Here is a 25,811-nt window from a genome sequence, read left to right as displayed (position 1 = left end):
AGTTGATCTTGTATGTGGGTTGGGAGGAGGGGCTTTGTTGCTCTGCTTTTCACCAGGAGGGAGGGCGGTAGATACATCAGAAGTGGGGCATTTACCACCCGCTGTGTGTTCCGAAGCATTCAGTTTTATGGTCATCCCAGGGTTGACTCACTGTGGCCAGCCTTTCCTTTTAAATGTTGAGATGGAAACCTTTTACAATGCAATAGGACACAGACATTCACTACCTTCTTACTAGGGTCAACAGAGCATCGTTGAAACTTAAGATGACTTCATTTGGATGTTTGGATTGTGTGTTAGTTTATTGCACTACAGATAGCTTCTAGCAGAAGCGTGAGAACCAAAGGCTCAGTTAATTATTAGCTCATCCTTCCTCCAGGTTGCTGAGTTGTTCCAACTGGTGTGTATTTTGCTGGCCCACGAATGCTCTCCCTGGATTTGTTCTGGAGCCAAGTCACCTAACCATCCTGAGTCTCAGATTAGGTGCTGTGGCGCGTTTCCGTTTGGGTAGGATTTTGGGATGCCAAAATTTATGATAGAAATTCACTAGGATATATGTTTTATGAGGACAGGGACTGTACTACTATTTCCTAGAACAGTGCCTGGCCACTAGTAAACATTGGATAAATATTTATTGTTTATGGATTTGCAGCATCACAGTGCATCCATAAGTTTTATGCATTGGAGTTGCACATAGAATTTGACTCCTAAGTGCACTGCTAACACTGGAAACTACTGGCCCAGCCGAGCTCCGGGGTCCCCCCTGCTCACACTGTCTGAGCCAGTGACATATTCACATCTGTTCTCTGAAAGGGTCCAGACCAGGCCCCCCGGATGTGCTACTTTGGCATGTGGATCCTTTTGAGCTGAAGGCAATCGAGACCCTGTGACCCCAATATAAACTTTTACCTCTCCTTTCAAGATTTAAATTGGGGGGCTTCCCCATAATGTCAGTTCCCACCAGAAATAACTTTTTATGGGACAGGGCCGACTTCTCATTACCGAACATCTGCTCCTCTTCTCATCCTGCAAATTACTACCTTCCTCCCCTCATGTGTACCTCATTCTAACTTTCTGTCTCTGAACCCCTCGTGTATGGAGGTCTGTAATAAAAGTTGGTTATTTTCTCTTGTTGAGCTAATCTATCTCATGTCAGTGTAGTTAGAACAGCAGAAAGGGCCTGAGAGGGCAGAGGACAGTTTCTCATCCCCACATCCCAGTCCCAGAGCACGCCTGGATGTCGTTGGGGGTTGGCGCTCTGGCCAGGCTGTGAAGCATTCTGAGGCTTGGCAGGGTCTGGGCTGGCATACAGCACCTCTCGGAAGGGGCTTGGAATATTTCTCCATGACCACTTGATCTCAATGGCACAATCAGGCAAATTTGGGGTTTTGTGTTTCGTTAACTGCTTGTTGTTAAGTTCTTTTTTTTCTTTTCATTTTTTATTAAGGTATTATATGTGTACATATCTTACCATTGTGTTGTTAAGTTCTTATGAAGTTAAACAAGTACTGTTGTTCCCCTCCTTGTTTCAACGAGGAAATTTAAAATTAACTTTAAAAAATGATTTAAACCTAACTTCTCTTCCCACATCCTAGACTTTTTTGTTTTGCATTTCAAGGCTTCGTTTTCTTACACCTTTTTTTTTTTTTTTTTTCCTCCTCTAGAACTTGCTTACCTCCTCTTTCTCAGCCCTGTTCTGCAGCAGGTGTTTGTGGCTTTCGTGGGTGCAAATGAGTGTTCGGACTGCTTGTTCGCTCCTTGGAGGACATACAGATGGCTTTAGCTTTTGGGCATGTAGAAGTGCTTCCAAATGCATGGAAATTTTCCCCAGTGGCTAGGATGCTCTCTTGGGTTCAGCTCTTGGGAATTTTGTTTCTGGAAGTGTTTTCCTTCAACAGATGCATTTTTGAGCAGAAAATGAAAAAAACAACAACACACGTATAAATCAGGCATTCATGCTCGACCCCCTCCCCCATCTCCTTTCCATGTTGACTTGATGGACTGAAGAGAATGGGCATCTCTGGAATTGGTCCCAGGTAGTGTTTGAGGTTGGGTTTGAACCTAGACAGCCTGCCTCCATAGCTCTTGTTCTTAACCTCCAAATCAGTGGTTCTCCCCAGGTGGGGAGGGCAGTTGTCAGACATTTCTGATGGTCACCACCTATGACGCAGAGGAGGAGGGGATGGTGGTAGAGGCATTGTGTAGGTAGAGACCAAGGATGCGTGCACAGGACAGCCCCCAACAAGGAAGTACAGGGTCCCCAATGTCATGGGGCTGAGATTGTCAACCTACTCTAAGTAATCTCCCAAAAAATTTGTTTTCTATTGACAGTGGTGGAGTTAGTTTACCTTTTAACCTTAAACCTGCTAAAATACATCACAGGTGCAGGGTGGTGTGATGGAATGCTTCAAAGAATACAACATGTCTGAGAACGGAGAACTTGGTCAATATTCCCTGGTGCTGAAAGACACCCTAACCTCGTGAGAAAGGGACTCCGCACGGGGGAACTGGTTTGTCCCAGCCCTTGGTCAGACACCGGTGTGCTCACAGCCTGTCTTTGCCCGTTTCACACTTGGACCCTCTGGGTGCTAACTGTCCTTTAAGGAAGGACACTGACCCTGACTTTGCTTTCCATCGAAATGCTATTGATTGTGGAAACTGACATGTTCGGAAATGTGGGGACCTGTGTGAGAAACCACCTGTCAGAACCTCCTTTCTGACACCCCCCCAGAGTCCTGCTGCCACCGTTTTGGGAATGACTGTGAAAACCTTGGAGTTTTAAGGGATTCTTTAAACTCAAAAGAGAAAAATGTAAGAAACTGAGCTAATTTCTGGGTTGGGCAAATATACAGCTTGCTCAACTCCTTGGACTTATAGGTAGCGGTTTAATTTTTCTCATTTTATGTTTATTTGTTTTAAATTCTACCAAGTAAATGTTTATATAAATAAAACTAAAAAATATTACAGGAGTTAAACAATTTTTATTTTTTTATTGTGTTAAAAAAATTTCATTTTTAAAGGTATAGTACAGTAAACATTTTCTAGTTTTTAAAAAGTTTTTTTTGGGGGGAGAAACATTGATTTGTTGTTTCACTTATTTATACATCCATAGGTTGATTGTTGCATGTGCCCTGACTGGGGATCAAACCCTCAAACTTGCCATATTGGGCAAGTCCTGGGTTTGATCCTGGGCTGGCAGCTCTAACCAACTGAACTGCCAGCCCAAGACATAAATTTTCTAGTTTTATGCTATAGTTAGAATGATAGTTCATTATGGCTGTTTTCTATCAATCACAACTCATTGGCTGATTGATTTAACAAGTATTGGAGTGCTTACCAAATTGGAGATAGAACAGGGATATGGCTTTGTTTTGTTCCAAAATAGAAAATTTTAATGCTTTTCTAATGATGAAATATGCGCTTGTTCAGAAAATACAGGAAAGCATGCCAATTGTTATTCTACAACTCTGTTAACTACTGTTGACATCCTGGAATATCCTTCTAGATTGCTTTTTGTTGATATTGCTGATCTTTGTCATGTTATATTTTTACCCCAAATGCTATTGTACTCTATACTCTTGTGTTAACTATTTCCAGTTAATACAGTGTGGACCTCTTGGCAGTGAATTTTTCTATACAATCTGTTTCATTTCCATAGGTGCCCTGTACTCAGTAATGTGTATGTACCGCAATCTCAGTGATCATTACTCTTTCATGGAACAGCCAGGTTTCCTCTTTCTCTTCTAAACAACATAGACGGTCGTTCTTACGTATACCTTTGTGTTCTTGGTTAGTGAGGGGAGAAACAAGGTCTCTTACTGCTGCATTCCCAGGAATTAACACTATACATAGTAGATATGTAATATAATAATAGTTGAGTGAATGGATATCCAATCTTGTTATTTTCCTAGGATTAGGAATAGGGCTTTAATGTGGGGTGGGACTTGATGGTGAGGTGGGGATCTGGGTGATTGGGGTGGGACAAAGTTCTAATTGAGGCCACTCAGGTCCATTGAGACCAGAGCTGCCTGGGATGGAGGAAGGAGCCCACAAAGGGAGATGCCTTCTCCAGATGTTTGCTGATTGCTTACCGCACACTCAAGGACAAAAGAGAAAAACTGCTTCCTCTGGTGCCTCCTCCTCCTCACACGCCAGTCTCCCCTCTGTAGGCAACCAGAGTTGCAGGTCGGTTCTCTGTCCTGTTCACCGCCTTTATGCTACTTGCCAGCTTTCTTCTGACCTTAAGTTTCCCAACTTCTCTGAGCCTCTGTCTCAGCTCTGTAAAGTGGAGGTGATATAATGGCTAATAATAGTATTTTTTTGTGCCTTGCAGAGAGTGAGAGATTAATTACGAAGTGTCCATTGTTGTTAGCTAATACTGTGCACTAAGTCAGCTTTAATAGTTGGCTTAATGCTCTTTTGTAGGGAGGAATCCACTGTATGCTCATAGAAACCAACTTACTAACAGAGTATATAATACTGTATGTGCTGGGTTTTATGAAACAATCGTTTTGTGAATTAGGGACTACCTGCAACCCTGTGTGGTGCAGGTGGATAATCCTTTATTTTTAATATATTTGTATTGATTTCAGAGAGGAAGGGAGAGGAAGAGAGAGGTAGAAACATCAACGATGAGAGGGAATCATTGATTGGCTGCCTCCTGCACGTTGGACTGAGCCCACAACCCAGGCATGTGCCTCTGACCAGAATTGAACCTGGGACCCTTACGTCCGCAGACCAATGCTCTATCCACTAAGCCAAACTGGCAGCCACCGCTGCCTTTCGGTTGTGGTCGGGGAAAAGTCTGTACGTCAATGGGAAGCTGTTTCTGAGCTTGGAGTGAAGAGAATGATCTGCAAAATGTTGGTTGTGGAATCTAGAACTTAAAATGAATGTTGCTATCCAAGTAGAATCAATTATTTACCACCTCTCTGTTGATCACACGTGATTCATAGGTAGTAACAAAGCCTCGGAGGAGAAAGAAGGAAAGGGGCTGTGACACTGCAGGATAGTAGGGTATGTTTTGAGAGGTACGGACACCTAAATATCATTGAAGTGTACGGAGTGTAACCAGACAATCAGTGGGTCGTGTTGCCTGTCACCACTTGAGCCAGTTCAGCAGAGACAGGGCTGAACCATATATGAGCATTTATTCCAGTACTGCGGGCAGAGTGGGAGAGCAGCTGGTCACCCACAAAGATCTGCTCCGCCCCCCACCATAAGCCCGCTGCTTCTGTTGGGTAGAAGGACAAAGATTACATGGGGAAGTAGGCAAGAGGTATGCCAAATGGGCAGTTAACGGGTAAGCAGAGGGCTGGGGTCTTCAAAGGGCTGGTGATTCTGGTTTCTGCAAGCAAAGTTGTTAACCTTTCCATGACTATAAGCAGCTCCAAATGGGAAGGATGGGCTGCATTTAGAATGTGCCTCCTCTGATCAGAACAAAACATGGTTATTATTTCTTACAATTCTAGCTGGTTCCCCAACATTCTATTCCCTATCAAGAGCACTGTTTAATGAAAAAATTTTGAACCCAATTTTATGTCTTTAATAATGTTTTTCTTATATTTCCTTGATATTATAATCCCCCAGCATGCCCAGAAACACCTGCGTTCTGCTTCTGATAGCTTCAGCAGCTTTTATTTTGGAGGAACTTCCTCACTGCTCCTCCTCTCCCCCGCCCTGTTTATTAGGAACAGTACTACAATTAATGTAGTTTAAAAAAAATCTCTTCTGTCTTTCTCAGTTCTGCTGGTGATCCTGTTTTTCCAAGTCAGGAAAAGGGACTGAATGAAGGGCGGGGCCAGATTTGAAGATTTCTTTCCTTTGGCAGTTTGGACTGAGTTTAGACGTCCTAAAGCCAGCTTGGCTCTCTACAGCCCTCGAGGAATATGTCTTTTAGATGAATGGTTTCCACATTGCCGAGGAATTCACACACCCAAAAACGAAAGCATCAAAACGGAAAAAAATGTGACCCACATTTGTGGTGGTTCTTGTGACAGAGTGTCCTCGGTACTTTGCCGTCTCCCTGAGTGGAGCCCAGGGAGCATGACTTAATGTGACGCCTGGGCCATCGCCATGAATGAGTTCTCTCATGCTGAGTGAGCCGTACCTGACAGAACGGAGACTGTGAAGCAATTAGAGTGATGCTCACAGTTCCTGTGGGGCGCTTGGAGAGCTTTTGATGGCTCTACTGTCCAGTTTTTCTCTTTTTTATTGATTTCTCTCTCTCTTCTTTCTCACTTTGGAGTTAACTCAGTTCGCGTGCCTCTTACATCTAAGTAGCCAAGCATCTAAGCACGTATGGATGGTAGGGATGTCAGATCACCTCTTGCATGGATGCCATCATGTCTCTGGCAGATGGTACCTGCTGACCATTGCACTTCCCCTGCTGAGCCATTCAGCCTTAGAACCCAGCACAGCACTCCAGGATGCCACTGCCACAATGAGTTGAATGTAAGATGAAACCTCTGTTTTCCCAACATCTACTGTTTGTCACCCAGGCCCCTACAGTTTACAGGCGAGGAAAACCAAGACCCAGGGAGGGAAGGGAGTTACCCAGAGCCTCAGAGTTGGAATCCAGGTCCTCAGGTTCTCGGACTTTTGCTCCTCCCCCAGTTATCCGCTCCTGGTCCCTGTGGGTTTAATAACCTGGGAGCCAACCAAGACTCTGGGCCTGTGAGAATAAGACCGATGGCGAGAGGGGGACTCTTACGAGTAAGACAACGTCGTGTGTGTGTTCACACTGATTAGGACATCGGGCTTTCTTCCCGATTCTTTGCTCTTTCTTGGTGGTGGTGTTGCCTGGGAGCTCCAGGTCAGCGGTTGCCAATCGGTGGTCCTCGGACCACTGGTGGTCCATGGGGTCCGAAAGGTTGGCGACCGCTGTCTAGGTAATAAACAAATGGTGTTTTCTAATTTGACAGTACAGGAACCTGGAAGTTACTACCAGCCCTAGCTCCTGTTTTTGTAGAAGAACTGTCTGTGTCCAAGGCCAGTGGGGAGGACTGGCAGGGAGACTGATATTTATTTATTGTGGTGCGTGTGTGTGTGTGTGTGTGTGTGTGTGTGTGTGTGTTGTCAGGATCCTTAGACAGAGAAGGAAAATAACACTTGGGGTGAGGCCCAGTTCCAGGGAGCAGCAAGCAGTGGCTCATCCTTTCATTTAGACTCTGCCCTGGCAAGGACCAAGTGCCTAGAAAAGCCTTGGCTACTCAGGCTGTTGCTCTTTCAGAGGAAGTTAGCTAGAGGGAGGTGTGAAGGGCCCTTTGATATTTTTCTTTGCCACTATGGGAAGGGGAAGCTTCTTCAGAAAGAAAAAATAAATCCCATGAGTCATTGCCACATTTGCAAATGCTTTTACCCTGTTTCCCCGAAAATAAGACAGTGTCTTATATTAATTTTGCTCCCAAAGATGCACTAGGTCTTATTTTCAGGGGATGTCTTATTTTTCCATGAAGAGGAATACGATACACATTATTGTTAAATGAAAATAAAGGAAATTTATTACCTGTATACGGTACGGTAGTATAGTAGTTGTTAACACAAACCAGACAAATTGTGAATCCTACAGTATCAAGAATTTACTCATTTATTCAATGACAATCATGTCATCATCTTCTGGAACATCATCATAACAATCCAATTCCTGAATTTCCTGGTGAATTTCTTATGACTCCATTTCTTTCAGAATCAGTGGACCAAATCTCTCATGTTTAATATAGGGGGGATATCTTATATTTCACTCAGAAGAAAACCTGTAAGTAGGTCTTATTTTCGGAGGATGTCTTATTTTCGGGGAAACACGGGTATATCATATCATCAAACTTAGTTGCTTTACTTAGTCTTTTTCTTTCTTTTGAAAAGTTATAGCAGTAATACATACACATAGTAAACACACAAGCAGAGAGTAGAGCAGTGAGAATGAAGTGTCTTCTTTTCCTCCCCACATGTACTGGTACATAAAATATAATGACTGTGTCAGTTTGCTGGGCTGCCATAACAAAGTATGTAGGCTGAGTTGCTTAAACAACAGAAATTTAACCTCTCACAATTCTGGAGGCTAAATGTCTGAAATGAAGGAGTTGAAGACGTGGTCTCTTGAGATCTTGCTCCGTAGCTGGCAGATGGCTGTGTTCTCCGTGTCCTCACGTGGTTTTTCTGTGTGTTTGGGTCCTAATCTTATCTCACAAGGACACCAGTCATATTGGATTAGGGCCTACTCCAATGACCTTTTGTAACCTTAATTACTAAGGATCCTGTAGCCAAATAGTCTGAGATACTGGGGATTAGGACTTCAACGTGTGAATTCATAGTAGGCTATTAATCAGATGATCAGAGCGTGGGGAAGATAACCCAGTTCAGCCCAGAACACTGACTTACTCTTTTAACTACATTGTATTGTGTAGATAGCCCGTAATTCATGGATCTGGTCCCCTGTGTATCTGGGGAATAAGACTGTTTCCGTGCTTGTAGTGAATAACCTCACGCCTAAATCTCTGTGCCCCCGTGTAGGTACACCTGCAGGGTGAGCTTGTAGATAAATTGCAGGCTTTGGCCTCCAAAGAGATTGTCTTGTGTCCTTCCAGAATGCACAATAATTTCTGTAGAACAGGAGAGTGTGCGGTATCTACAAATTAAAGCCCTAATACTTGGTGATGTAATGCCGGTGTGAGACATGTTCAGAGTGTGGCACAGGACTTGTGCACGTGGCCCTGTAGAATGGCCCTTTGAGAAATGTTGCCATTGTAACTTTACTGTATACTTTTCATTCAGCATCCATGTACTGAGGCATTGATGGACACAGTTTTGCTCATTTCTCTATTGTTATTTTTATTGTTTTATTTTTTAATCGATTAAAGAGAGGAAGGAAGAGGAAGAGAGAGAGAGAATGAATCGGCTGCCTCCTGCATATCCACACTGGGGCTCGAGCCTGCAGCCCGAGCATGGGCCCTGACCAGGAATTGAACTGTGACCTCCTGGTTCCTAGGTCCATGCTCAATCACTGAGCCATGCTAACTGAGCATGTTGTTGTTATTTCTAAGTAGACTTTAATTTTTAGAGCAGTTTTAGTTCACAGCAAAATTGAGGAAGGTACAGAGATTCCCCATATATTTCCTGCCTCACAGGTGCACAGTCCTCCCTCATTATCCACACTCCTTGCCAGAGTGGCACATTTGTTACAATTGATGAGCCTACCAGTATAGTGACATATTATTATCCAAAGTTCATAGGGTTCACTGTTGGTGTTCTACATTTGTTTATTATATCCTGACTTGTTCAGTGAGAAGTTTTGGCCCTCTGTTGCTGAAGTAGCAAGATACTGGCACTTCTCTTCAAGCTTGTGACAGCCCTGGAGGTTAGGCTGGCCAGGAATTATTCCAGTTTTGAAAGTGAGGATTAGGAGAGAGACATAGTCAGAGTGAAAAAGCCGTAAGTGGCAGGGGCTGGATGTGAACCTCTTTTATTCTAAATTTTGCTTTTCCAGAAAGAAGTGGTAAATCAGCAGGGCTGTGAGATTTTTTTTTTTTTAGAGGCTAATATAACATTTCTTTTATGGATGCTGGTTTGAGTTTCTACTTGTGTATATTAGTGTTTTGCTTTGTTTTAGCTGAAGATAATGCACTTGTTGCCTTGATTGTTGGCATAGTTTGCTTTGATAAATAACTACTAGAAAAAGGCTACTGGATTTTAAAATATACATGTGTGTATATGTACTAGTATATCTGTCTACTTGTCAATTATACCATAGACTAGGGTGAAGGTGTAAGTAGGGAAGTTTGAAAAGTCAGATCCATAGTATGCCGCCTGACTTTAGTAATAGAAGATTAAAACAGTATGGCTTTCTTTTCACATTTTCCATAATCACATCTCTCTGCCACTGTTTATCTGTCTTTAAATGACCAGTTAGGCTTACATTATGTATATGTCTGTTTCTCTTCTGAGGAGCTATTAAGGTTAAATGTTGATTCTGCTGTGGCAAAGTTCTATCATGGAACAGGAGAGTGTTTAAAAAAAACCTTTTCCATAATAGGTCACATTTGAATTTGACATACTTTAAGACTAGTTATCTAAGACCACAGAACTAAAGAGGTAGTAACCAATGAAGGAGATTCTGAGGAAGAATTTGGAAGGCTGAGGAGGGAGGCAGAGTACAGTGAGAAGACAGGAGGGAGGGAATTGTAAAGGAAGGTGATCTGTAACACAGGCAGTGGTGTTGGGGTCCTGCTTGTGTGGGCTGTTAGCTCAGCCCAAGTAGAATAATCTTACAAAGCCGTGGCCTAACATCATGAAGTAAGAGGAATCTTTTGAGGAAGATGGCTTGGGAAACTGAATGTGGAGAGAGTACATTAGCAAAAATTTAAAATAATGAAAGAGTGTAGAATGTCCAAGGGCTCAAACAATGGCGGTTCCATGAAGTAGATGAAATAACTTGGGAAACGACATTTCCAAGATCTGTCTTAGCATCCTGTGATTACAGCCCGTCTCATCCCTGTTTACCTGGGACCTCTTTCCATTGTAAGTGATGTTTATAGGGTGGCATTCTAATTGATGCTTGTTTTGCAGCTGTGCCAGATCTTGAACTTCCTTCCAAAGCATTATCAAGAGACTGAATTGTTAGGTTGTAGGTTTTATATTGATTGTACTGTACTGTATATAGGTTTAGTTATTATTTGCAGTTTATAATCATCTCTTTTGTAGAAATCCCTCCCTGACACCAAGTGTGTCTGATTAGGTCCAAGAGACCACAGCATAAGCATAAATATTGTTACCACTTTATAAATGATACGTCTTAAAAGGGGTTAGTTACTTGCCTGTGTGCCCATACAATTCATTCTTCTGCTCATGGATTTTGACAAGTTCTTTTCTTGGGCCAAATTCCCTGTTTTTCATGTTCTCCTCACCTCACTTTGGCCTTTTTCTAGTTCTTGGCCTCTTTTGCTTTTTAGCTGATCCCGGAAATTTTTATTTTGCCTAAGAGTAATGCTTATAGTGCTTCAGGTGAATTGTGCTTTTTCTGTTTCATTATTGGGCATCTCCCAAGCCTTAATGCTTGTCATTAGAGACAACCTTAGACCCATTCTGTGGAAAGCTTTGTTCACATACTAAGCTGTCCCAGCATGCTCTGCGGGAGGAATGGCTCCGGAAAATGGCAGCTGAAAGGTGGACCCACAGAGGGCTGGGGTTAGCAGGCTTGTAAAGCAGTGGCTTTAAGAGGATGTTCTGTGTTTCTTTTTCAGTTGGCCTGCTGCTGTGGGACTGCTGGCTGCTCCCTCTGCTGTGGCTGTTGCCCCAAGATCCGACAGTCCCGGAGTACCCGCTTCATGTATGCCCTCTACTTCATCCTCGTCTCTGTCCTCTGCTGCATCATGATGTCACAAACCGTGGCTAACGAGATGAAAGAGCACGTAAGTCTGCCCTGTCTCAACTCTTCTCAGTTCTGATGGTTGATGAGGGTGTGTGGGAAACATCTAATTTAGCGCATGGGCCCACCCACCTGGGCCCACCCACCCCAGTGTGGTTTTGGGTACACTCACTCTCTCCAAACCTCCGGGGAAGTCACTTTATTATTTATTTATTTGTTTTAAGTTATTTATTTATTTATTTATTATTATTATTTTTAAATTTCTTTACTGATTAAGGTATCACGTATTTGTCCTCAACCCCCCATTCCAATCCCCTCCCCCTCCCCACTCATGCCCTATTCCCCTATTGTCCTTGACCACTGGTTAGGTTCATATGTATGGACATAAGTCCTTTGGTTGATCTCTCCCTTTTATCCCCACCCTCCCTCGGGGAAGCCAGTTTAATGCTTTCCTGATCTTTAGTACCCTGTTTCCCCGAAAATAAGACAGTGTCTTATATTAATTTTTCTCCCAAAGTTGCGCTAGGTCTTATTTTCAGGGGATGTCTTATCTTTCCATGTGCTAGGTCTTATTTTCGGAGGATGTCTTATTTTCGGAGAAACATGGTAGTAGTGTGGATGCAGGCCGATGCTGTTCGTAGAGAGGATTATGTGTTTTGTCTCAGCCTTGTTCATAGCGTTTCTGATTAGATGTACAGTTTTTTCTTTTTTTTTCTTTCTTTTTTTTAATTAAAAATATATTTTATTATTGATTTTATACATAGAGGAAGGGAGGGAGATAGAGAGTTAGAAACATCGATGAGAGAGTCATCGATCAGCTGCCTCTTGCACACCGCCTACTGGGGATATGCCCACAACCAAGGTACATGCCCTTGACCGGAATCGAACCTGGGACCTTTCAGTCCCCAAGCCGACGCTCTATCCATTGAGCCAAAGCGGTCCCGGTGATGTACAGTTTTTTCTTGTTCTAAGGATGGCTACCAGGATCTCAGGAAGTAGCTGTTATAAAACACTTACTTTGACCTGTAGGGGAAGTATGACAAAGCCTATGATCATTCCGCAGGTAATGAGGCAGCAATAGGGCGATTTTTACTTTTCTGGATATGTTACTTGTAGGTGGGTGTCTCCAGACATTTCTTGGGCAATGATGCTGATACAGACACATATAGGACCTTTTTTTTCTGGAATTTCCCCATAGTAGACTATTAATCAACCAGATGATGGGGGCGGGGATGTGTTGTGGTTTTTGAGGGAGTCCAATAAATAACACAGTCTTGCCCACCTGGTGTGGCTCAGTGGTTGAGCATTGACCTATGAACCAAGAGGTCACGGTTTGGATTCCTGGTCAGAGCACAAGCCTGGGTTGTGGACTTGATCCTCAGTAGGGGACATGCAGGAGGCAGGCAATTAATGTGTCTCTCATCATTGATGTTTCTATCTTTCCTCTCTGAAATCAATAAAAATATATGTTAAAAAACACGCACACAACACCATCTTTCCCCTCCCTGGTTCTGAACAAATCGACAAAAAGACTACAGTGTCAGCAGGTTCATGCCAAACATCACTTTTCTCCCTCATAGACCTGATGTGAGCCAATGTGGCTTGTCTCTACAAGGAAGTGGGCATCCTACTACTGATCCCCAAAATCAGTCAGACTTACTCACTTGGGGGGTCCCCTGGCCAGGGTAGGCTTTGTCTGCAGGGGCACCGTTTGCTGGGATGAGAAACAGTTATGCCCCTTGGGGCAGCTCCCTTTGAGGGGAAGGGAGAGGAAAAGTGAGCTTTGCAAAGCCCCTTTGCCCTTCCAGCTAAGTGCTCTGTGCTCTTGGAACGTCTCCCCTAATGGAGATGGCATCCCCAGGAGCACCTGAGGAAACATTTCTCCCCAATCTTATGCTGAAACCACAGACTATTTTACATACACTGTGCATCAAAACAGCCATTTAAAAAAAACTCACTTGATATATTCTTATCCATTTGTTAACATAGGCCCCTTTGAAGCTTTCTGTTAGGTAAATTGCCTTTACAATTGTGATTGTATGACCTGGAATATACCTGAACTACTATCCAAACTTGTGAGATTAAGATTCCCCTCTGATTGCTTCACACAGTGGATCTCAGTCTACTCAGTAAGGCACCACAGTGGGCGCCATGGGGCATTCGAACTTGTGAGAAACGAAGCTGATAACTCAGAAGACAAGGCATAAAATCTTCTGAGGCTTAAAACAAGGTGGAAGGGAGTAAGTACCGTATTAGAATAGGCACAGAGTGCTGTGCAAGTTTGGAGACAGTGAGACCAAGAACTAAGGCCACCTTATTAATTTGCACCAAGTTTCACTCCATCTTGATGATGTTTATCTTGGACTTTCTTCCTCTTACCATGGTTTAATTTTCTGTGTTTGTGATAAGAAGTTTAAGAGGAGGAATACTGACAGGGTAGATTTTATTTTTATACTAATCCTGGCATATGTTTATTGACTTTAAAGAGGAGGGGCGTGAGGGAGAGAGAGGTTTGAGAGAGAAACATTGATTGATTGCCTCCTGTATGTGCCCTGACTGAGAATCAAACCTGAAACCGTTTGGTGTACATGACAAAGCTTCAACCAACGGAGCCTCCAGGTCAGGGCTTACAGGGTAGATTTTAATCCTTATCCTGAAGGTCCACTTAACCTTCCACATATTTACCTTTGCTTTTCTGGTAACTCAGGGTTCTATTTAAATTCAACAAGGATTGGCTTGAGGACCCACTGTGGTACTTGGGCAGGAACTCTCTGTGAGAACCAGATGTCTATGGTACGACCTCTGCTCTTTGCTCTTAAGGAGTCCTGGCTGCTGTCGCTCAGTTGGTGAGCATCGTTCCATGCACTGAAAAGTCACCGCTCGCCCTAACCGGCTTGGCTCAGTGGATAGAGTGTAGGCCTGCGGACTGAAAGGTCCCAGGTTCGATTCTAGTCAAGGGCATGTACCTTGGTTGTGGTCACATCCCCAGTGGGGTGCAGGAAGTTTGCAGGAGGCAGCTGATTGATGTTTCTCTCTCATCAATGCTCATCCATGTGTCTAACTCTCTATCCTTCTCCCTTCCTCTTTGTAAAAAAAAAAAAAAATCAATAAAATATATTTAAAAAAAGAAAAGTCACCAGCTCAATTCCTGGTCAGGACACATGCCCAGGTTGTGGGCTTGATCCCTGGTTGGGGTGCATATACTAGTAGGAGGTAACCATTCGATGTTTCTCTCTCTCTCTCTCTCTCTCTCTCTCTCTCTCTCTCTCTCTTTCTTTCTCCCCATCTTCCTCTCTCTCTAAAAGTCAATAAAAACATATTTTAAAAAATAAAATAGTATTCAGTCTCTGTAGAATTAAACTTTGTATCCAAGAAACAAAACCTGAAACCATATAAAGTATACTCAAACCTATCAGAAATGTTGTTACTGGAGGCAGTGATCACTTGGGAGCCATGGGTATTTATTTATTTATACATTTTTATTAATTTCAGAGAGGAAGGGAGAGGGAGAGAGAGAGAGAGAAACATCACTGATGAAAGAGAATCATCGATTGACTGCTCCACACAGGGGATTGAGACCACAGCTTGGGCGTGTGCCCTGTGCCTGGGAATCGAACCGTGACCTCCTCCATAACCTGATGCTCAACTACTGAGCCATGCCAGATGGGCTACAGGTGCATATTTTAGGATGTGATTTTTATAATAATAATTTTAACATTTGAATCACCATCCATGTAACCTGCCCTGTGAAATAGTTCAGAAAAACTCTGGCCAGTATCTATGATTTCTGACTGTTTGTAGAACATTTAAGAAACAGAAGATACTGAGTCGTGTTGCTAGGGAAGGCTTCCTGGAGGAAGTGACGTGTGTGATAATGAGTGTCTTAATTGCTAGTATTTATTGGGTGATACCAGGTGCCAGGTTTTGTTCTGAAGTTTTACCTGTATCATCTCCTTCGTCACTGTTCTACTCATCAGATAAGAGAATGGAGGCATTGAATCATTTAAGTACCTTGCTCAAGGATTCCAGCTCTGATTGGTGGAGTTGGGATTTGAACCCAGGCAGAATGTGTTCTTAGCGACTAGACAGTACAGGTAGAGAGGAGAGAAAACAACAAGAACAGTCATGTGTGGAAGGACAAAGAGTAGGCATGAGTAGGTAAAATGACCAAGTCTTGCAGGAATTTCAGTGCTCAGGTGTGTCATTTGACCATGGTCTGATGTTAAATGGGGAGCCATTGTAGGTTCGTTATAGAGTAGGAGGCTGTCATCAGAGAAACAGACAGAGATACTTAGGGCAAAAGGCCCAGCAGTGGTGTGGTGTGTGTGTGTGTGTGTGTGACTGTGTGTGACTGTGTGTGTGGTGTGATTTGGTGTCAGAGCAGAGGGAGGGAGGAGAGAGAGAAGGGGTTCTTATAAATGGGAGCTTCATAGAGGCTCTTATAAATGTTTCTTTGCCTGTCCCCTGAATGTACTTATTTAAAAATGGTTTGGCTAGGCTTCCTGCATAGGGAATGAAGTCCCTGTGGGCGAAACCAATCCTTTTCCATCTTTAGGGCCTCACAGGAGGGCCGGCCAGCTGGTCACAAAGTCAGCTTGTTTCAGGGCCTATAGATCAGAGTCTGACCTCATCCTCAGGCGGTGCTGGAGGGTGGGTGTTGAAAGATCCCCTTATGGGAAGCACACTGGGCTTCTGCTGCAGTCCTCGCCCCCTCATTGTCGGCCTGTGGGAATGCCTGAGTTGTGATGGGAGGAGGAAAAAGCCTGCATGCTTGTCACAGGCCGGAAGGGAGTGTGCAATGGCCTCCCACCCAGCATTCCTGTGCTGTGGACAGGTCTCTGTCCGAAGCCACTGGGCCTTTGTTATAGGAGTTAAAAACACGAGGGCAGCAGCCTTTTCACTTATTTTCAGTTTTTGCCTCGGTTTCAGAATGTGCTCTGTTCAAGTTTGAACAAGAGGGAACTACAGGGAGCGGCTGGGCCAAACTTCTCCCTGCTTCTTCCCACTAGGGGCGCTCCTCTTTCCTGTGAGAGCTCTGGCTCAGGGAAAGCGCGGCTGTGCTGGGTGAATAGGGTGTGATTTTGTTTCCTGGAACATTTCCCCCGTCTCCCCGTTTGATTGCAAGTCATTCATGTCTGCTACCATGTCATTCAAGCGGTACAGTCCTGCAATATTTGATGCCGGGGGTTAAAAATCCATTTTAGAACGTAGAATGCCAAAAAATAAAAATAAAAAAATTAGTGAGGGATTTAGGCCTCCTGACTTGCACCAGTAAATCCAGATGTGACTTCTCCATGTGAGTTTGGGGCACCCTGGGAAGCTACACGGGCATTCTGGGAGGGAGGAGAAAGGACTCCTTGTTTTCTGTAGAAGAGGGGCCCCTGGAACCAAAGGGGGGACAGGTGGCCCATGTGGCCCCCGTACCTTCTCCCCTGCGAGGTCAGCGCGCCAGGCGCAGGTGGGAGGAGCCTTGCATGCTCCTAACCTGAAGCATCTTAGATGCATTTTCCTCATCCACGTTCCACTCGTGCCCGGGCTGCTCTCATTCATTGAGATGGGAAATAGGTGCTGCCTGAGATGGCTCAGTCTCCACATTTTAATTTTTTCAGAATACATCTTCCACAATTCGGAAGACTGCTCCCTCCCTGTATTGTATGTTTATTTCAAATTTTAAATTTGAAGAATTATTCCTCATAATGGGAAAAGAGGCCACTAAGATGTTTGTTTGTTTGTTTATTTAATGTGTTTTTATTGATTTCAAAGAGGAAGGGAGAAGGAGAGAGAGATAGAAACATCAATGAGGAGAGAGAATCGTTGATCGGCTGCCTCCTGCACACTCAATGCTTGGGATTGAGCTGGCAATCCCGACATGTGTCCTGACCGGGAGTCAAACCGTGACCTCCCGGTTTATGGGTTAATACTCAGCTAAGATATGTATTTTGCTAGCCATCTTTTTCTTGTTCCCTCAATGGTTTTAGAAGGCATTATGCTTTCTTTCTAACCTTACTCGATCTCTTAGGAGACATGTTTTACTTGACACATTATTTCCTGCTCTGCCCGGTCTGGGTCATTGCTCCTTTGAGTGAGTGGTGATGTGGAAGCTGCACTCCTGTGTTATTCTTCTCTCTTTGGGTGAAAGCGCTTACTGGTTCTTTGCAGCCCAGGGTGATAGTGTTGCAGTGGAGAGTGGGCTTCAAAGGAACATTGGATAAGACCTGGCAGGATGCAGATAAGAGGGGGCCTCAGGACTGAAGTTTCCTCTGAGTCTTCAAAGGAGCTCCTGAATTCCATTCTCTCCCTGGACTTGAGGAAAGTAAACACCCCTGCCCTTTAGAGTCCCAGCCCCTAGCCCCACCCATGAGCCAGTCCCACACCCGCAATTTCAGTTAAACTTGGAACTCTCTTAGCCTAGGTGTTGTGGGTTGGCCTATGGGCTTTTGTTTGGGCAATAAAAATAAATATATAAATAAACCGGGCTGCCGTTAGCAGGGCTAACCTGCCATATAGTGCACCAGGCCCCATTCCCAGATGCTTGCTTACAGCCTGGCTCACATCTTCCCCTAACTCCTCTTACTTCCCCCTAACCCTAGTCTCTCCCCACACCCCCAACATCAGCCAACACCCCAAAGGCATTTGAATTTGCAACTCCTGAAATAACTTAAGTCCTTGGAGGCCACAAGTTTTTGAAAGGGCTGTGAGTGTCAAAACAGACAGGGCTCTACCTCACCCATCCCGGTGGGCAGTGTGGAAGTAGCTCGGTGTGCTGGAGTGGGCTGTGCCAATCTGCACGCCTAACCCCAGGCCGAGACCTCAGAAACCCTTCTCGGTCATAACTAGTCTACCCCATTGCATGCTGGGACCTGACATATTTATCTCAGTAATGGTTTAGAAATGTTCCCGATCACTATGGTGCACTGGGCTCTATGGACCACTCAGCGTCAGGACTAATGTAGGGGTGAGGTGGGCCCCAACTTGAATCTAAACAAAACTCCTCCTTCCCCCAGTTAAATCCATCACCCCCCCCCCCCCCCCCCACCTCTCCCTGTTACTGGAAAAGGGACCTGGCGCTGAGGGGACCTGCCTAGGGCTGGCCGGTGGTGTGTGGGTTCTTGACTTCGTGTACGAAAAAAATTTCACAACAGGTGAATGTTAGAGGACATTTATTAAAGCAAGGATAATCCGAGAGGGACCAGGTGGGGAAATGAGCCTTGGCTGGGCTGCTTTGGCTCACTCTTGGGGATAAGTTTAAGGAGTTTGTGGGTCAACACTCAACCATTGAGCCACTCTGGCCAGGCTGGGGCCTTAGTTTTGAGGAGTTTTAAAGGCAGGTATTTAGGTGAGGTCTTAGGGAAGGATCTCTAATATATTTGTCTGCTTTCTACTGATGTACCAAAATGAGGTTTATTCCCTTAATTTCCTCTGTCTCGTAGGATTTCTGCTATCTATCTCCCTGAGTAGGGTGATCTAAGCTACTACTCTTTACCCTCTGACAAAATATATATTTTTATTAATTTTTAGAAAGAGGAAGAGAAAGAGAAAGAGAAACATCGATATGAGAACAATCAGCTGCCTCCTAAATGCTCCCTCCCGGTGATCAAATCCGAAACCCGGGCATGTGCCCTGACTGGGAATCAAACCTGCAACCTTTTGGTGCATGGGATGACACCCAGCCAGCTGAGCCACACCAGCCACGCCAAACCATTTGCTCTTAAGTGTCCTTGGTTTAGGGAAGATAGGACTTACTGAATGGTTGCAACTGCTGCTTAACTGTCTCTGTTTCCGTTTCTCTTGTCCTGGCTTCTAGCCCATTCCACCCCCATTAAGCACATATTCTAACCACAGTCTTTGTATTCATCATGAAGTTCAACATTTTCCAGAGAAGTGGAGAAGGGGGTTGCTGCTGAGGCTGCTAACTGGACTTAGGCCCTTCCAATAAACATAGATGGGCTTAAGAGATTTTTCGCTGTTTATTCAGAAAGTCCAGTCTGTGTTTTCATACCCTAGGGATGCCATATAAACTTTCTCTTGGCCTGTATTTCTCAGCCATTGTCACTGCCACATGTTTCATTGTCTTCACCAGAAGGAGGAGGGGGGAGATGCAACGATGGGAAACTAATGTAGAATAGCAATAGTAATATCAGAGTATGTGAAAGTGAGTGGAAGTGAGTGAGGAGATTGATTGTAGATATTCTATTACCAAGGCCACACTCACGTCTTGCTATTCGTCACCCAGAACGGAGTGGCCATCTCCTCTGTGTCTGAGCCTTAAAAACGCCCCTCCCCTCCCATTCTCTTGCTTCCTTGGGGTAGCTCTTTAGTGTCTGGCTTTGGTTAGTCTGTATCTGTGTATGTCTGCATTAAAGTAAGTGTTGTTTGTGGGAAAGCCCTCCCTATGCTAGTCATGGAGAATTAAAAAAATACATGAAGCTGAGTTTCTAAGGATCTACTAAGATGTAAAAAAGGACACAACTCACATTTATGCTAAGTGTCTGCCCTGTGAAAAGATAGCAACTATCATGCAGTGTTAAGCAGATAAAACAGTGAGTTCTCTTAGAGTATAAATAGCTTTTTAAAGTGGGAGAATCTAGTCGGTAATCTGAACCAACCCCTTCATTTGACAGGCATGGCGAGCAGGCTTGTCTGAGGCTCTGCATGAGGTAGAGGTGGCATTAGAACCCAGGACTGCTGCTTTTTCTGCCTGTATGACTAGGGCTGGTTGCTGTGCAGGTGTTCATAGAGGTAACAGGAAAACTATCCTTCCTGATTCCTAATCTTTCTTCTGGAGTTCGTGGTGAGGGAGGAGTATTTCTTCTGGGAACAGTACCACCTGGCACCTTTGGCAGCTTTCTTAGCTTATCTTCTCTCCTCCCCTCCCACCTCGCCCCACACACACACCCCACCACCACACCCCACCTCCTTCCTGCGGTGAAGGCCAAAGCTGGGCTCAAGGGACAACTGACTCAGTCTGGTAAAAATAGGGGCAACCACAAATCGAGTTTGTTTATTCGGTGGCTTTGCATGTAAAATAGAACCTGCCTTCAAGTTGTGTGTGGTGTAATCACCTTTTAAAAGTAAACAAGCATCCGCAGTGAAAAATATTCCACTTTGATCCAGAACACCATGTAGTTTGTCCCAGTACAGAATGGCAGCTGTTTAGGCTGAAGTGGGAAAGTCTGGCTCTTGTTTTGGGTTTGGTGTTGACTGCTTGAGCGTTCTGAGAACAGTGTATCTGAGACCCAGCACCAGGTGTTGCTATAGAATGTTGAACTCTAGAGCAGAACGCTCCATTTTTAGCTGTGTTTTATGTTTTTATGTTAGAGCAAGCGCCAAATTAGCAAACATGTATATATTGTTGACCCAGTTCTTTGATTCTGGAGCATTGTTTTAAAATTTAGCCATGATAGAATGCCTTTCAAAAGTTCTCTTTCTGAACAGCATCAGAGTTCGTTGTTCTCCTTCCATGTGTTAAGTGTATCCGTGAGGTTAAAGGTGGGTTTGGATTTCAAGGTCCCCGAAGAACATGGAGGGAAGGTTCTCATTGTGGCCTAATCAGCGTTTCCCTGTGGGAAGGTTCCACCTCTTCAGTCCTCCTGGGTTTCCAGACAGTTCTCTCTCTGGTTTAAATTCCATCTAGACATTATGCCACGTGGGAGAAAAGAGAGTTCCTGCAACACTCTCATCCTTGGCTTTTTTCATTGCTGGGGCTTCGCCCTCCGCACTGGTGAATTCTGGGTAATGGTGGTGGGAAATAGTTTTGTGCTACAGGCAGGGATTTGAACTAATGGATATCCTGCTGTTGGGGTTTTTTTCCTTTTCTTTCTTCTCTCTCTCTCTCTCTCTCTCTCTCTCTCTCTCTCTCTCTCTCTCTCTCTTTGAGTCTGAACCAAAGACAAAGAGATTTGATCCTGGTCCAGCAATAATGAGCTTGCCAGGAGCCCGAAAACAAGAAACAATAGTTATTGTCCTTGGTCTGCAGGATCCATTACCCAAAGCATTTGGGGGCCTGGGATGGGGGTGAGGGGTATCAGACATTAACAGGATCTCTGTTTCAGGATGTGTCTGGCTGTGGGAGGGGGAGGAAGATAAGATGTGAGAACTGAAGTTTTTCTACCCCTTTTTTTCTGTCATCATCAAAAGCATCTGTTAAGCAACTGCCCTCAGATGGGCCGTTGGAGTGCTCTTCAGGCAAATAGGACAGACAGGTACGTACAGTTAGAAACGAATGGTTTTGTCATTACAGACATGGCCCAGAGGGAATGGACAAATGCCACAGCACACAATGGACTAAGCGACAGTAGCCTCAGAAAGCTTGGGAGCAGGAAACACAAATATTGTGACTAGCTGAGTCTTGATACTTTATACAGAGTTTAGTAGGTGATAGTGTTAGTTGGGTAAACTGTAATCCAAGTTCATATTTTAAAAAACCTTTTAAATCATGTAATTCATCCTCCCTCCCTCCCTCCCTCCCTCCCTCCCTCCCTCCCTCCCTCCCTCCCTCCCTCCCTCCCTCCCTCGTAGGTACCAAGCACCCTATGAGGTGCGAGATGCTGGGATAAAAAACAATAACAAATTATAAAAATTACTCAGATTTAACTTCTAGTCAAACGTGTGAAATTAGCTCCGCTGTGAAGGGAAGCAGTGTTTGTCCCCCCAAGATATGGCTTTTGGGGTATTGAGCATTGGGAAACAAAAAGACTCAGAAAAAACCTTTCCCCCTTCGCTGCCTAGGAGTTTAGATGGCGGATCTGCTCCTGGAAGGCCAGTCACACAGAGATGTCAGCAAACATTTGCTTTTCCTTCTCTGTGGACATGCCTTTTCTACCCAGCTGTCTTCTTAGCTTGGGAATGACATATAAATCTCAGCTACCCAGCAGTACTTCATTTTCCCCCCTATTATTATTATTATATTTATTTACTTTATTTGTTTACCCAGCAGTACTTTGGGTATCTATTCTTATTGCCCCTGAATATACATTCATTTAATAGATTTTGTATACTTTCTCCTTTAATCTGCCTCTGTTGATTTGATTATTAGCCCAGCTAAAAGGACTTAAAACATGAAAAAGAAAAATGCCTTTCGCCCCCAGAGCTGGCTGTCATGATTTCTATTTAAAGACTAGAGACCCAGTGCATGAAATTCATGCACCGGGAGGGGGGTGTCCCTCAGCCCAGCCTGCACCCTCTCCAATCTGGGACCCCTTGGGTAAGGTGATTAGATGTCCTGCTTTTGGTGGGACAGTCCCGATTTTTAACAATTCGTCCTACGTCCCTCGGCATTTTAAAAACCAAAAGATTTAAAAGAATCTTTCCAAAAATCTGGACTTTTTAAAAACACAATGGGGCATGGGATAAATTGTTAAAAATTGGAACTGTCCTGCCAAAAGCGAGACACCTGGTCATCTTAACCTTGGGGATAGCTGACTGCTGGTTTAGGCCCATAGAGGGATGTCCAAACCATCCCTCTCACAATTCAGGACTGCTAGCTCCCAAATGCTCGCCTGCCTCCCTGCCTGATTGCCCCTAACTGCTTCTGCCTGCCAGCCTGATCACTCCCTAACCACTCCCCTGCCAGCTTGATCAACACCTAATTGCTCCCCTGCCAGCCTGATTAACGCCTAACTGCTCATCTGCAGGCCTTGTCACCCCCAACTGCCCTCCCTTGCAGGCCAGGCTGTCCCCGCCCCCAACTGCCCTCCCCTGTTGGCCTGGTTGCCCCAACTGCCTTCCCTGCCGACCATCTTGTGGCAGCCATCTTGTGACTACATGGGGGTGCCATCTTGTTTGAGGGCATGGTGGTCAATTTGCATATCACATCTTTATTATATGGGATTAAGAAAGAATACAGGAGAGCCTAGACTGTTTGGTAGCAGGCGAAAATCGAGGGCACCTTTCTCTCAGAGGTGCTTGCAGCGAGTACTGAAGGACCCTGAGGAATACTGAGACTCAGGAACCGCATAGGGCGTGGCTGACGGAAGCCAAGGCTGTAGGCTCCACCCTGAAACTCCGCCCCATCAGGGAAGCTGCGAAAATGCTGAGACAACAAAATAGATCACAAACGAAAGAAATGGAGGACAAAAAGCGACTGGATATAGAGTTCAAATCTATGCTTATAAAGTTTTTCAAGAATTTCCTAGAAAAGGTAGATAAGACCTATGAGGAGATGAAAAGGTATCAACTAGAATTAATAAGGAATCAACAAGAAATAATAAGGGATCAACAAGAAATAAATAATACATTGTCTGAAATAAAAAATATTATACAGAATCCTAAAAACAGAATGGAAGACCGCAAGAATCAAGTCAAAGATTTGGAACATAAAGAGCCGGAAGACACTCCTCCGCAGAAGCAAGAAGGCTAGAGAATCCAGAAAATTGAAGATAATGTAAGAAACCTCTGGGACAACTTCAAGCGAACCAACATCAGAATTATGGGGATTCCAGAAGATGAGAGAGAGCAAGATATTGAAAACATACTGAAAGAAATAGTGACATAAAACTTCCCCCACCTGGTGAAAGAATTAGACTTACAAGTCCAGGAAGCGCGCAGAACTCCAAACAAAAGGAATCCAAAGAAGACCACACCAAGACAAATCATAATTAAAATTCCAAGAGCAAAAGACAAAGAGAGAATATTAAAAGCAGCAAGAGCAAAGCAGGTAGTTACCTGTAAAGGAGCACCTATACGATTGTCAGCTGATTTCTCAACAGAAACCATGCAGGCCAGACGGGAATGGCAAGAAATATTCAAGGTGATGAATAGTAAGAACCTATAGCCAAAAATAATCTACCCAGCAAAGCTATCACTCAGAATCGAAGGCCAGATAAAGAGCTTCACTATAAAAAAAAGCTAAAGGAGTTCATCAACACCAAACCAGAATTATATGAATTGCTGAAGGGGGTTCTTTCGGAAGAGAAAGTAAATAAAGATAAAAATTATGAACAACAAATATGTAACTATCAACAAGTGAATCTAAAAACCAAGGAAATTAAAAACAAAACAAAACACCTGATGAACAATATTAACTGTTGAATATACCGTATTTTTCGGACCATAAGACGCTCCGGACCATAAGACGCACCAGTTTTTAGAGAAGGGAAATGAAGAAAAAAAGATTCTGAAACAAATAGTGTCCTAAAATATTTTATGTGCATTAAAACCCAACATCACAGTCATAAACACATGTAATCAACCCTGTAAAGTAAACAGCAGCATTTAGAACCATTTTAGAGCCGGGCAAGCACACAGAGACCACACAGAGCCAGGCAAGTAAAAAAACTTTTTTTTTAAAGTATATGTGTAGGCTATATTTGGACCATAAGACGCAGGGACTTTTCCCCCCCACTTCTGGGGGGGAAAAAGTGCGTCTTATGGTCCGAAAAATACGGAAATAGAATCAGAGTTATAGAAGGGGAGTGAACTGACGATTCTTGGGGAAAAGGGGAGAGGGGGATGTGGGAAGTGACTGAACATAAACTGTACACCTATGGATGAGGACAATGGGGGGTTGGGAAAGGGCAGAGGGTGGGGTGTGAACCTGGTGGAGGGGAGCAATGGGGGGAGGGGAACAAAAGAGGAACATTTGTAATAATAAATAAAGATTTATTAAAAAAAAAAAAAAAGAAGAAGAAAGAAAGAGTACACCCATGTCCAGGAGCCTGGAGATCTTCCTGTAAAACAGGTTTCAGGCAATATATTATGTGATATAAGGCAAGGATGTGGCCCTTTACGCTCAAGATGGATTGATCTGTTTTTCTGCTCTGAAGGTAACAGAACTGACTTACAGTCCCAGGATGGGTTGCAGAACTCTGGTTTGTATGGAAATAGGAAGACCTCTTGACCCCAGTAACAAAGACCCCTAACAGAATGACAAGGTGATGCCCGGGGAGAAATAAATTAGACGAGGAAAACCATGGAACCCTATAGCTGACCAATCAACCAGCCCATGTCCCTGAACCCCTTACTCATAACTTTTTACCTGTAAAAGACCCCATTTGTAAATTATCGAGGAGCTTGTGTTTTTGAGCACCAGCTGCCCATTCTCCTTTCAACAGAACCTTTGAAATATGTGCTCTCTTTCCTCTTACTGCAACCTGGAGTCAGTGCATGTGGCTGTCTAGGCGCCGAGGGAATGGGTGGAGAACAGGGATGTGGGTCTGAGTAGCACATAGTCTTTGTTCTTAGGAAACGGGACTCAGGTAGGGAAAATGAGAGCAGTGTGGTAAGGACAGGGTGGGCAAAAGCAGGTTTATGGTTGTTTGGACAGAAATGATACAGTAATTAATAAGAATATAAGAATAAACTCTGTGTTTCATGTACTCAGAACTGTACTAGTAAAACTACTTTTGCCCCACCCTGTATAGACAGAAAGAGCCCTCAAAGTTAGACTGGGTGTGTACATAGTTGTGTTTGAAAACTAAAAATATGAGAACTGCTTTAGAGACTGCAGGAGACA

The 25,811-nt window shown here is 44.0% G+C and overlaps 1 protein-coding gene across 5 annotated transcripts in view; it reads left to right on the top strand.

The window, feature by feature from the left end:
• Positions 1-25,811, top strand: part of SERINC5 (serine incorporator 5) — a 96,999-nt gene that overhangs the window by 33,535 nt on the left and 37,653 nt on the right. The window contains exons 2-4 of one of the 5 annotated variants that reach the window (XM_036408801.2): positions 5,741-6,155; positions 11,235-11,402; positions 12,868-12,906. In XM_036408801.2, coding sequence (XP_036264694.1) covers positions 6,141-6,155; positions 11,235-11,402; positions 12,868-12,906 — 222 coding nt within the window. In that variant the 5' untranslated portion in view covers positions 5,741-6,140. Of the gene's footprint in view, positions 1-5,740; positions 6,161-6,229; positions 6,444-11,234; positions 11,403-12,867; positions 12,907-19,097; positions 19,109-25,811 lie in introns of those variants that run through there. The other 4 variants (XM_036408804.2, XM_036408805.2, XM_036408803.2 and 1 more) reach the window with 4 other exon arrangements.

Source organism: Pipistrellus kuhlii, unplaced genomic scaffold, assembly GCF_014108245.1.
Source record: "Pipistrellus kuhlii isolate mPipKuh1 unplaced genomic scaffold, mPipKuh1.p scaffold_m20_p_4, whole genome shotgun sequence".
NCBI lineage: Eukaryota > Metazoa > Chordata > Mammalia > Chiroptera > Vespertilionidae > Pipistrellus > Pipistrellus kuhlii.
The sequence above is the reverse complement of the archived record's forward strand: the minus strand, read 5'-3'. Positions and strand labels throughout refer to the sequence as shown.